Here is a 13,806-nt window from a genome sequence, read left to right as displayed (position 1 = left end):
CCTGCTATCCAACTTTCGACCTGTCACTTCAGTATACAGTAGTTTTGCTGCCAGATTTTCTCCCCAATGTAATCTTTTATAAAAAGATTACATTGAAAAATGTAAAAAATATAGGAGGGGGCATGGGATGTAAGGACGATGGGGGGCTTGCGATAGGTCTAAAATAATAGGGAAGGTGTATATACAAAGAAAAAAAAGTTTCTCAATCTAATTTTTTCCATAACAAATTACATCAAAATAAAATGTGGCAGCAAAAATACATAGAAACGTCACTTCTTCCTCGCTACTTTAAGGTGTTGGAAAGTGTTGTATTACACTGCTTTGCTAACTGTCATGCACAACCTTTGTCACCCCCCCTCCCCGACAAGCGGAGTTCTACTCCCGTCACTCCACCGAAACTGCTCTCATGAATGTCTCCAACTTTCCCTCTGTTAAACATTCCAACCGATCCTAATCCTCCTCTACTTGTCTGCTGCCTTTAGTACAGTCAATCCCCATGATCTTGTCAATACACTCGCTCTGCTTGGGATTTGTGATCAAACACTGGATTGAGACCTACCTGGCACCTCGTAAATTCTCAGTTTCCTAGAACACCACCACGTCTCAACTCACTGTTACTGCTGGTGTTCTGCAAGGCTCAGTCTTGGGTCTCCTTCTCTTCTCACTGTACACTTCTGTTTGCCGGAAAACTTTGGGTTCTCGTACCCGTACCAACATTTTGCAGACACCCAAATCTTTTTCTCCTTTTCTGAACTCAGTATAATCAATAGGGCTCCTTGCAGTTCCCTGATCTACCCAAGTAAGTCAAGTAATATGTACAACTGATCAGAGCGTCCAAAAGAAATGGCAAACCCACCTAACTCGGGGAATCTTGCTGTGAATGTCACTCTCAAAGTTTCACAAATTAATTTTAGTGATCAAAACAGAAAATGTCTGATACATGAAATGGTGATGAATCAAAATCACACAGGGCAAACACTGTACATAACAAATGTACAAGTGGTACATAAAATAGAAACCTTGTTGTCAATACATGTTGTGCAAGACAATAGAACAAACGGGTCCCGTATAATCCTAGGGGACCACACAGCTTAATTTAACGTAGGTAGAGCTAAACAACTCAAAGATAACTTGACATTTAAAACTGTGGAAGGGGATGTCGACACAGGTGTGCTTTGACTACTGGCAGCAGATCCAGGGTGCTTAGGATCGGATAGCCTTCAACAGGACGGACAGAACAATTTGGTGGTGAAGCATTGGATGCGAGATCCTGTGTTGCTCTGCTGAAAATGGAACAGAGGAGTGTGCATAAAGGGCTAGATGCTCGTTCGGGTGAATTATATAATATATAGGAAGCACCTAATGCTTTTCATTGATGTGCAAGACCCCAGGGTGGGGATGCTTACTGTGAGTTTCTTGTTTAACACGGTGTATCTGGGAACCCCCCTTAAATTCGTGGTGGAGGGTTCTGATCAAGATTTGAGGGAAACATCTTCACGACTTATATTGTGGATAAAGAATGCTGAAAAACATTTTCATTGGTTCGCCCGATGCCCAAGTTAGAAGCCCTATGGATAATTGGTTGGTGCTCGGGGCATGCACGTTTTGGTGAACAGTCAGCTATTTAATCCAAAGTGGCAGTGCTCCATCCCTGATTGATCTAGACTATGGGGATGTACTTAGGCGAATTATTTTCACTTGTGCGTGATTCAATAAAAATCATAGTGCTTTTATTGGAGAGGGTTGTAATATGCCAATTTAGTGCAGAGGAGAGGGCGAGTAATGCGCCTTCCAGGTCGTTCGTGCCTAAAAGTTTGCATGGATACTGGCACGGTGTTCGCATCTAAAACCAACCAAGATAATTAGCCTTTGAATTAAAATAGATGGGGGTGGATATGTGAGGGAGGATCACCTGGGTGGAGGAGACTTGGGGAGTGGGGACGCAGCACCTTCAGGTGAGCCATGGCATCTGGCATTTCCCCATCATAATGAATCTTCTGTCCCTCAAGCCTTCATAGGATATTGTCAATCATTTCCCTGTTTTTTTCCCCCAAAACATTCCCCAAGAAACACCAGTTTGGTACTGGGATGACAGACAGACAGACAGACAGAGACACACCAGTTGCGTACTGTGACGAGGAGGAGGCCAGCAAATGTAATGCAGGCCTCCTGTTTCAGTGAGCGGTCTAGTCCTTTCGGACCAATCATGGTGGTGGGAACTTTAAAAGCAGTAAGTATTGTTGAAATGGAGGCAGCTGTGGAAGCAGGCTGCGGACTGCTGGGCGAAAGCAGACCTCTCCGGCAAGGCAGTGTGGCAAGCGGAGCGCTCGAGACCCTTTGGAGGTTGCGCAGGGAAGCGAAGGTGAGATTCCCAGAGGTGGAACGTGAAAGGAGAACCAGCGTGATCAGGCACAGGGATCACAAGAGGCCCGCGCTGCAGGAGAAGTATCGCTGGGTGATTGAAGCCACGGAGAGCCGCTGGTTGACTATGCAAGGCTCTGCACGAGAGAGTGCGAACTGGTGGCGGCATGAGGCCTTATCGAAATGCTGCAAGCGCAAACCACTGGGTCAACCAAGCAGGGGGTACAGTGGACACTGGGTTGGCAGAGGGACACGCAAAACTAGCAATGACCACCAATTTGAATGAAAGCAATTATGTTTTTGAATACCGAACTAAATGAAAATGAGAATAAGCACTTTTAAATACTGAGCTGATTGAAAGCTAGTTCATGAAACTTATTGCTACAAGGAACTGTATATGATATGAGAAAACAAGCATTGGCACGAGCCACAAGAGAAGCATTGATGAACAAGTATTGGCAAGAGCCAAGAGAATTTAAGAAACTGTATGATATGAGAAAACTAGCATTGGCAAGAGCCAGGAGAATGTAAGAAAGTGCAACAAGTACATGGTTGCAAAGCAAAATGAATCAAGCACCACTGTCAAACTGAAGCAGTGGCCGTGAACAAAAAGCAAGTGAGGTGTTGGTTGCATGCCCTTTAATGGGTGGACTGTGTGGTCCAACAACTGCACCTAGACCAAGTGCACCCCTCTATGAAAGAGCCACTGAAAACACCTGTAAAGAAGCTTGTTTGAATAGCAAGGAAGCCGTGTGATCTGAAGTAAAGTAACTGAACTGTATACATGAAATGGCGAAAGATAACCAATCAGAAGAGCTCCGAAGTGTTCCAAGGAATTGTGTTTTGGAAACTGAAAGACAGACTCATTGGGAATTAAACCCCAGTGTTTGGGAAATATCTTGAACTTGCAAAAGGGAAACCTGGTTACAAGCCAGGAGCTGGCAGACGCTATCTGGACACTTCTTATTTTGATGCCGACATCCCTACACATTGTATACATTTAGATGTAAGGGCAAGTATAGGTTTTGGACTCAGACTGGCATTTGCTTTGGACTTCCTGACATAGGATATCTTTAGTTTCCTTTAGGTAGGGAAATCCCACTTCAGCATAGGGCAAGTTAAGCCTTTTTCCATCCGTATTTTTCATTTAATAAAAAGTTTGTAGACCGAACTTTAATCGGTTGTTTGTCTGCTTCGTGATGCATATACACCTCCCATCACCAGCAGGCTGGCTAACTTTGCAAAACAGGGCCAAATTCAAACTCCTCCTGCTAGTGCACAAGTCCATTCATGGTAAGGCACCACCGTATCCATTCTCTTCTATCAACCTTTACAAACCTTCACAGCCTTCGCTCGGCCACCTCCACCACCAACTTTGGGGCACCTTGCCCATCCAGTGCTCCCTCTCGCTTCTGCTCCTTCACTCTTCTTGCTCTGCCTACTTGGAACTCCCTCCCCTCTGCAATTCGAAACATAGCCCACATCAATGTATTCAAAAGAAAATTGAAAGCCCATCTCCTCGCTTCTGAACTACCCGTTTGACTCACCTCTCCAGCCTTACTACTTGCACCATCCTTCACTGCTGACCGGTCTCTTTCCTCTCTTTTTTACACCACACTAAAACTTAATAGTTTGAGGTCACAGGTCATGCTTAGCTGGCTACACTGCCTACCCCTCCGACACTTGTCCCAAGTTTGTCCACTGTATTGTTCCCGGTATCGGTCCAATATATCCTTCTCTAACCCAGTAATCATGCCACACACACTCTCCGAATGATAAGCAGCTCAGTGCCTCCGACTTATCTGCCATATTACCTTTCATAAACTCCTTGGTGACCATAAGAGCTGGTTTCCCTGTATGTTTGCAAATACAAATAAATATACATGGTGTAAGAGTAATTTACGATAGAATCAAATTAGACGGATAAACCAAAAGCATGGAAGTGTTCCTGGCAAGCCTGCACTGTAAAGAACGAGAATCAATAAAAGGGTGGAATTTCTTACCTAGGCCTTTTTCCCTTTCTTCTCTCCTCTCTTTCGCCAATCTTTGTCTTTCATCAGTTTTGAAGAGCACATCCGCACCTGAAAAGCAAAAAGGATAAAAATGAATTGAATGGAGAAAGCAATTGAAAAGCCACTCCCATTTTCTGAAACGTAAAACGTATGTCATTCATTATTTTGTAATTAATGCTTAACGTCTATAACAAAACAAATAAATTAATAAAAACATACCTGGAGAAAATGTTGAACAACCAGCATCTGAGTTTGTGAACACATACCCCGCCATGCCCAACTCAAGACTATCCTCTGGTATTTAGCAGTGGTTGAAGCTATTGCGATGCAGCTAAATGCATTGAATGCCCCATAGTATTGTGAAGAGAATAGTCCTAGCATGTTAGGAGAACAAAATATTAGCCAACTGCCTGTGAGGCCGAGGACGTTGAAAGGATTTATCTGGACAATGCTTAAAAGGAGACTTCTCAATATATCCACGGGAGGATTCTAAAAAGGTGATAGGGTGCGTATATGTTATGTTACGGACACTTATAACAGGCACGTACACCCAAAGGCACCTTGGCGCGTATAGGGCCTCCTGCTCCCACAGGAGTACGAACACTAGAGACTGAACAACAAAAAGGGCCTTTTATGCTTAGTGCACCCTCAAAATGCCTTTTCTCAGTCTATTAAGAGAGGGAACCCCCCCATCTTGAATCACAATGCAAAGTAGTGCAGCTGATGCAGAGCAGAGATGCTAGAGGTCTGCTGATGTACCCGAACACAAAAGAGGGTTTGACTGTTATATTTATTTACCTTGCGGGTGAGGCACCACTGAAATGTTGGGGTTGGGGGGGGGCGGAGGCACACGGCCAGTGACACGTATGGTATGAGTGAACAGTTGGCCACTAAATGGCTCCAAGCGCCAAGATAACCCACTGGTCAATGCTTAAAAGAGCATTTGCTGTGAAAAGATGCTTGCGGTTTGAACTGTACCACGGTAGAGTACATACGTCACATTTAGATAGTCTTGTGAAGATTAGCCACCTAGAAGTTGTTTGAGAGTACCCAATGTACTAATGACCCCCTCACCCCACTCTCCTCCAACACCACCCACATACTATACACACACCCACTGGGCTAGCCAAACTACACACACAGCAAACATAAGTAACATTCAAATACAACCAACAACCCCAGACACTGTATCTTACCCTTACAACAACCCAGTGCACGCAATCAACCATCACACAGACACCAGTTCCTCCTGGCCTATCCTAGCACTCTACGCTCACTAACCAGCCCAGTCATCCTCCTTGCAGATACACGCGAGTACCTGGAGACTGTCCCTGGGGGGTAGCGGTGCACGGTATAAGTCAACCTAACATAATGGACCATGTACATTGAGCATTGTGAAAAATAAAACAATTACCATTTTTAAAGCAATGCTGCAGCAAAGTCCATATTGTTTGCATCTTGAAACAAAAAGTGATTTTCCTTCAATAAACCTCACACCCCAATGTAAATCTTTCCAATGATACCAGCCACAATAGATGCCGACTTAAATATTCTCAGTAATCCTTTTAAATGTGCATGATAGGTTCACCCTTTAATGGCTATGAAGTTTAAGTGTAGCGTGGTAAAATACATTTAAGTAGCAGAAAGGGTCTAGATCACCATACCCTGGTCACATCTTCTAAAGCTAATGTCAGACGGTGCTTTCCCAAAGAGCTACAGGGTCAAAGGCCAGTAGGTCTGTTGCTATTGATGAAAAATATTCACTTTGTTGGAGAATCTGTAAATTGACCAAGAAAGGAGAAAAATTGCAATACCTGGTGGAAGCGCACCAAGCAAGGTCAGTGGTCGGAAAGAGGTGGCAGACGCATTGACCAGGCCATGGCGAGGCATTGGAGTAGAAGGGTCAATAGAAGAAAAGGACTCACTGAAGGGCCTCAACCACACCCAAGTACCCTTAGAGGAGGGCACTTTAAATGGTCAGACATTTTGTACCTAAGAAGGGATGCACGCACAAGGTATCAAACCCCATCTATTAGAGGGCAGACTAAGGCATCAGCAAGAAGCTATGTTTGGGTTATAAATTCTTCAAGATCATTGTTTGTTTGCTATCTCGTCCTACTCGAGGGTGGCTTGCAAGAGGAGAACAACAAGTTAGCCAACTGGTAACGTTCTTTCGAATGGATGTTCCTCCAAAGTATTCTTCATCTACGAAATGTAATGTCCACAGCTGTGCTGCTTCGGAATTTTTTCGCCAGAGGGCGCCCTTGGGTCAATGGCATTGGGCTGATACCCCTCGAAGGCATCCGTCGAGGGGGACGTCATTGGATGTTCTAAGTAGCATGCATGGTGCCCGTAGCCTCAGTTCATGTTTTTTCCCACTCCGCGTGTGGGCCACAAGTCCAGAACACAGCATCGACTGCACTCAGCCTTGCGGGATGGAAGCTGTAATGGCATGGGAAATTCGAGAGGGGCAGGGTGGCAGGGCGATGAGGAATAAATTGGCGGAACATCCAGTTGAAAGAACGTTACCAGTTTGGTAAGTAACTTCTTCTTCAAAAGGATTGTGTCCTCCAATGTAGTCCTCATTTATGACAGACTCCCAAAGCAGTAATCTTGATTGGAGGAGGGAAAATAATTTAGCTATGCCCAATTAAACGGCAGAGTAAAGCACTGCCTTACCAAAGGCAACATCCTGAGCATGGGAAGTATCCAGGGATGAATGCTTAACAAACGTGTGTGTGTGTATAGAAGACCACGTTGCAGCGTCGCAGATCTTTTTCACTGGCACACCCCTCTGCAGGGCTGTCGAAGTATCAATGCCCCTGGTGGAATGAGCCAGCAAACCCTCAGAAGGGTCCTTAACAGCCAACTGCTAGTGTACCGAAATAGTGAGGATAATCCACCTAGACAAGGTCTGCTTAGAAATAGCCTGTCCTAATAGGTGTCCAGTATACCCCACAAAGAGGTGGTCGTCCACTCTGATTTTGGTCATTCTAGTGAGATAAAAGCTCAAGGCTTTTCTAGGATCCAACCTATGGAGCTGTTCCTTTTCCTTACTAGGATGAGGAGGATAGAAAGCGGGGAGTATCACCTTCTGACTCAAATGAAATTCTGACACTACCTTAGGTAGAAAGGACGGACGTACTCTCAATACAACACGGTCCTTGTGGAAAAAGTAAAAGGTGGCTTAGAAGAAAGTGCCTGCAACTCACCGACTCCGAGTAGATGGAACTGCAACTAAGTAAACAGTTTTAAATGTCAACAGTTCAACATGCAAAAGTGCAAAGGTTCAAACGCAGCACCCATCATAAATGTCAGAACCAAATGAAGGTCCCAGACCGGCACCTGAAACAGTGATGACGGGCACATTCGTGAGCCCTTTCAAAAATGGAGTGATCAGTGGAATTTTAAAATAAGTGCATTCCTCTGAAGAGCGCTCAAGAAGATATAAAGCGCTGCCAGATAACCCTTATTGGTGCCCACCTGAAGACCCCTGTGGCCAAAGAAAGCAAGAAGGAGAGAACCTCCGGAATAAAGGACTGAAAAGGATCAACATTCTTTCCTCTGCACCAGTCGCAAAACTTACGCCAACGGTACAGGGACTTTGTTGCCGGCCACCTAGCAGAAAGCAACACCTCCATCATATCATTCGGGAGGTCCCAATCCTTCTATCTCAACCTCTAAAACCATGCGTGAAGGTTGAGAGTCTTGACCTCTGGATGGAGAACCAGACCGTCCTCTCGCGAGAGTAGATCCTCTTAGGGGCAGACGCATTGGAGGACAGATGGACAAGTCTAAACAGTCTGGGTACCATGCTCTCCTGGCCCAATCTGTAGCAATGAGGATCATGTGGATCCCGAACCGTTGCAGCCTCCTGAGAACTTGAGGGATGACGGGGATTGGAGGAAACACATACAGTAGCGGGAAGAGCAACTCTACAACAAACGCGTCTCCCAGAGCTCCTCTCAGGAAATTCCCTCGAGCAGTACCTTTAGCACTTCCAGTTGGCACCGGTTGTGAAGAGATTCACCTGTGGGCTTCCCCAAAGGGTGAAGATCTCTTGAAGGACTTCCTGAGCTAGTTCACACTCGTGGGAGACCGCGTTCTGCCTGCTCAGAGCGTCCGCTGCCATTTTCTCCTTTCCAGCTAGATGAACCGCCGATGGGGAGATTCCCTCGTGAATTGCCCAGAACCAGAGCTGCATTGCCTCCCTGCACAGAGGTAGTGACCCTACACCTCTCTTGTTGAGGTAATGCATTGCCACCATGTGGTCTGTCATTATCAGGACATTCTACCCCTGTAGAGATGGCAGGAAAGCCTTCAGCGCCAGTCTGATGGCTTTCGGATTCAAAAGATTGATGTGAAGTCTGGACTCCGATGGAGACCAATGACCGCTGATCGACAGATCGTTGGCATGAGCTCCCCACCCTGTCAGGGAAGCATCCGTCACTACTGTGACCTCTGGCTATGGCTGCCAAAAAGGCTCTCCTTTCATCAGTTTTCTCGTTGGCCCACCACAGAAGCTCCTGCGAGACAGATCGGAACATGAAGGAGATACAACATCCTGCCTGAGAACTTGGACCATCGAGTCTGTAAAGCCCACTGAAGGGATCTCATTCTCAATTGGGCCTCTGGCACCAGAAAAATGAAAGCCGGAAGACTCTGGGCTTGTTGAAATTTTCTGGGGAGAGGAGTACACCTCTTATCAGGAACAGGCTTAACAGACTTGGAAGAACCCTTTCTTTGAGGATCCACAGCCACAGGGGCTTCCACCGGTAAAATCTGCCCAGAAGGCACCGACGGCATCAACGTCAACAAAGGTGCCGATGGCTTCGAGGGCCTGACCATGGGTAAAGACCCGACAGACTCACTCTACGGACATGGCGCCAATGGCGTCGACACCTTCACAGGCTTCCAAGGTTTTGCTGGAGACAAAGACTGCGACTTGGACCTGGCACATCTCTGGCGATCCCCCGATGCCTTGTCCGAACGGGACTTCGACGGCTCCCGATGCTTATCGCACCGGCTACCTGGGGGCAAAGGTGCACGCGTATCCGGTCGAGACCATTCCTTGCCGGCTTCTACCGAAGGCGCAGACAGACTGTGCCCAGAGTTTGGAAAATCTGCAACATTTGCTCCCGAAAAGACTCCCATTCCTCGAAGCTTGAGGATTTAGTGGGGCAGGCCACCTTTTTCAGGTAGTCATCCGAAGAGGAAGGGGGAAGGCGGACTGTGACACCGCTTTGTGGACGGCCTCGACAAAGTCAAAGAGGAAGAGTGGCATGAACCACTCCAGGACCTAGATTTCTTGGACTTCTTCCGACAAGGAGAGTCCCCTCTTGACTCATCGGTTGACAGAACAGTAGACTTCGATTTACGGGGTTTGGAAACACGTCCTACCTTCAATCTCCCCTTACGTTCCCGTAAGGCCTTGGCAGTCAGCGATTGGCACTTCGAGCAGGCGTCCGCAGCCTGGTCCTCGCCCAGGCACCACAAGAAAAGATGATGCGGGTCCGTCATGGACATCTTGTACCCGCAGTCCCGATACTTCTTGAAGCCAGACTGCAGGGTCGTCGCGGTAGACGAAGACATAATACCGAATGCAATAGTAAACACGAGGCGCACAGAGTTCTCCAAGCAAACATGTTTGGGGAAAAAACAGAACTGAGGCTACGGGTGCTTTGCGCGCTACTTATAACATCCGATGAAGTCACCCTCGGCAGAGGCCTTTGAGGGACATCGACAACGCCATTGACGAAAGGACGCCCTCTGCCGAAAACATTTCCGAAGCAGCACAGCTGTGGACATTACATGTCATAGATGAAGAATATGTTGGAGGACACAATCCATTTGAAATGTGGATTTGAGGTGGGAAGTAATGGGGGGAATTTGACCTGTACTTCGAGGCTGATGTATCTTGTGCTTATGAAATAAGCTGAGAAGCGACTCGATTGGTACAATACATTAATTGTTTTTCACCATCGTAGATTAGGTCAAGTGTTTTACATAATATTACATTTATAATTTACAGTATATGGAGTTTTATTAAACACATTAGATTGCGGTTGTGTGGTTGCAATGTTTTATCCTGTCTTGTCACAGCAAGCAAAGGCGGCTGAGCAAATACATTTCGACTAAAGTCCCCCTCTTTGTGGTATACACTGCCAGTGGTCTGAACACAACACGCAGATTGCAGGTCAGAAACTCCCAGTTTTTGCCTTGGGAGTTTTCGCATTACATTAGAAACGCTGCTTATTCGGGATGCTGGTGGCCTATATAGGTTATGGAGTGCTCCTGCTCTCTGGGCGGTATCATTTATTTTTGGCAGTAGGGCCAAAGGACATTTATTTTAACTCCACGTTCAGATTCGTTAGTTTTGAAATGTTGTTTGAAGTTAGGATGCAGGACTGCTTAGATGGCATTTACTCTAGATTGAACTTGCTGACCTGAGAAATAACCGGCACTTGGAGAAAAAAATACCTAGGTCAGGGAAATTGTAGGTTATCCGGCGCCACTTGGGACCCTAAAGCACTCAATTTTGTCTGCGTCCAAGTGTAAAATATCAGCTTTCCCCTCATCTTCCCATATCCGGTCTAGCAAACCAACAGGAATCGATTGAAAAGGCAATGAATGACATTTAACGAAGTCTCCAGACAGGGGAAGGGTATTTACTCCAAATTGTGCACTGAATGTAATAATGTTTGACGCTCCAAATTGAGCTCAGTTTTTGGAAAACGAATGCTATTTATAATTAGAATTGGAGATTTATAACGCGCTTAATACCCAGAGGTTTGTTTCTAAGCACGGATCCGGGGAAATTGAACCTGTGTTGCTTCGCATCTTCTTGTTCCAAGAATAGAGTTGCCCCTGAGCTATCCGCCCGACACTTTTACATCATTTTATAAGGATGCAAATGAGTTCCTATAGTTAGTAGGTCACCTTACTAAATAATCTTGTAAATTCGCATTTAAAATCTAACTTGTTTAATTGACAGCATATAGTTACTTCTTGCAAACAGATCCGTTAAAGATGCCAATTAAGTGTACCTCGATTCTGTTGCATTAATAAGCCGTCCGCATGAACAGGTTCCCAAATTCTGGCCCCCCTCATTGTGCCTTGCTGTATTAATCATATTTGCTTTTAGACACCGTTCTATCCCTTCAAAACCCTCCTCCATTCTCCCTTCCTCCCATCTTTCCTACACTCTTCTCTATAACTTCACTTGTTGAAAAACAAAAATGCATCAACTACTCATGGCCTGTTTTATTACAGGCCTTCGTGGTTCTAAATAACCCATTGAGTACCCCAAGGACGGAGAGATCCATTGTACCTGGCCTTAGTCCCATTGAGCTGCCATAGTAGGATGAGGCATCTCACTGGACAGGCCTTTAATGGATGAAAAAGGGTAAGAAGGGCCAGAGGCACCCCACCACCTGCCATTCACAGCAAAAGGCTGCCTAACGAGAGCAGGTTCTGTTTGGCCCTGTTAAGGTCTGCAGTCTTAGGGATGGTTGCCCAGGGCCCTTTTGCCCCCCGCACCCCCCCTACATTCTCAGTAGCACTCATTGTCTCACATCAACGTGCCACACTGGCTCCTTTTCCTTCACTCTTACCCAATGACTACCACCCATCCCCATCTTCTCTTTTCCCCATCCCCATTTCTTAGCTTTCCTTCCAAAAGCTACTAAGGCTGTACCTCCATTTTCTCCCCATACAACCCACTCAAACCTCCTTTACCCTACCCACTTCCTCGCCTACTCCATCAACTAGCTTTTCTACCTCTGCTCCCCTATTGTCTCGGCCTAGGTCTATGCACATAGCCCCTCAATCATTTTGATTCCCATCACCTCAAATACTTTGTGACCGCCATCACAGAACCCTGGATTCCTGCTGCCCAGGACAGCCACCCTGACATCCATCCACAGTGACTTTGCCTCTCTTTCACTCCTTTCATCTCTCTACAAAATATGGTGGTCTTGATCTCATCAGCAAGGACACGCCATTGGTTCCCCTTCGTCTGAGATTTACTCCCTCCTCATTGGAGTATTTTAATCAAACTCCTTGCTACCCCTCGCACCATCTTCATCCTTCAACCACTGTGCCCCCTCAACTTCTCTGATTTGGCCCACTTACTCGAAATAGTCAGCTGGTGAGCCAATGTCCCTGCTATCGTGGGTGACCTTAACCTATCTAAAAAGGGCTAAGATGCAACAGTCTCACTTCCCCATTTCTATTCCTCCACCATCCTCCCACATCTGTCACCAAAAGGGAATTCAAGCCTGACTGCCTGGTCCCATACCTCGACCTCGTCAACATTTTGGTACACATTTGCTCGTCTCCACTTGCTCAATCTCGAACATGCCTTGACCAAATTCATCTCTGCCCAAGCTAGCCATTCGAAGTCACCAGAAACAAGCCTGCTCCTTCGACACCACCATCCTGCATCCTCAAACATGGATCTCCCCAGCAATCTAGCTGCTGAGGACAATGTAACTGCTGGAACAGAGATTGCCCTCCATACTGCCACTCTTCTCACGGTCTACAGGGAATCTACCCACTGTATTACAGCCAAATCCTCCCTTTAGATTAATCTTGAGTCTGTTCTCTGACCGCACCCTCAAAAAATATCCAGGACCCTCCAGACCTACTCAAATAACCATTTAGTACTGCGTCCACCAATGACTGCCTGATATTTTGCACCAAGTTTGCCAAAATATGGGACACATTGTCCACCTTTCTATCCCTTCAAGACCCTGCTCCATTCTCCCTTCCTCCCATCATCCCTACACTCCTTTATACCTCACTTCTCCCACCTCCCACACACAACCTTTATCCATTCAGTGCTCAAATTGAACCCTTTGCACTCTTCACCGCAGCTCATCTCTTCAGAATCTTTAATCTCTCGCAACTAGTACCAGCCCAATCTGTTGCAAAACTGCCAGTCATACCTCTCCTAAATAAACCCAGTGCCGACCAACAACCTCATTCTACAAGCTTCTCCCTCTCCTTCCATATCACTAAAATCTGAGAGGGTGGTATTCAACTGCATAGTCTACCATCTTGCGATACACCCCACTTGCTGACCCTCTGGATTCTGGTCCAAACAGTGCACTCATTCACGTTGCCAATTCACTTACCACTGCCCACGACTCACCTCTCCACCATTAGCACCCTTCTAGAGCATTCAGCTGCAGATCATCCCTCCTTCAAAGTTGGTCTCTCATTGGCTTTAAGGACACCATACTCAACTGGGCACCCCCATCTTAATGATCACAACTTTTCCATCTCATGGGAATCCAGCACCACCTCCCTGATACCCTTTAGGAGTGTTGCTCAAGGATGAGTCCTAGGCCCACTCATTCCCGTCCACCACCTTTCCTTGGCTTTTACCATCACCTATTCGCTGGCGATACTCAGATACGCATTTGGAGAT

General features: G+C 46.3%; 1 protein-coding gene across 13 annotated transcripts in view; it reads right to left on the bottom strand.

Moving 5' to 3' along the window:
- Positions 1 to 13,806, bottom strand: part of MAP7D2 (MAP7 domain containing 2) — a 492,516-nt gene that overhangs the window by 280,595 nt on the left and 198,115 nt on the right. For all 13 annotated transcript variants that reach the window (XM_069637087.1, XM_069637084.1, XM_069637085.1 and 10 more), the window contains exon 2: positions 4,365 to 4,442. In XM_069637087.1, the coding sequence (XP_069493188.1) occupies positions 4,365 to 4,442 (78 nt within the window). The remainder of the gene's footprint in view (positions 1 to 4,364; positions 4,443 to 13,806) is intronic.

Source organism: Ambystoma mexicanum, chromosome 7p (genome assembly GCF_040938575.1).
Source record: "Ambystoma mexicanum isolate Mex_15411 chromosome 7p, UKY_AmexF1_1, whole genome shotgun sequence".
Classification (NCBI taxonomy): Eukaryota; Metazoa; Chordata; class Amphibia; order Caudata; family Ambystomatidae; genus Ambystoma; species Ambystoma mexicanum.
This window is presented reverse-complemented; position numbering and strand designations above follow the sequence as displayed.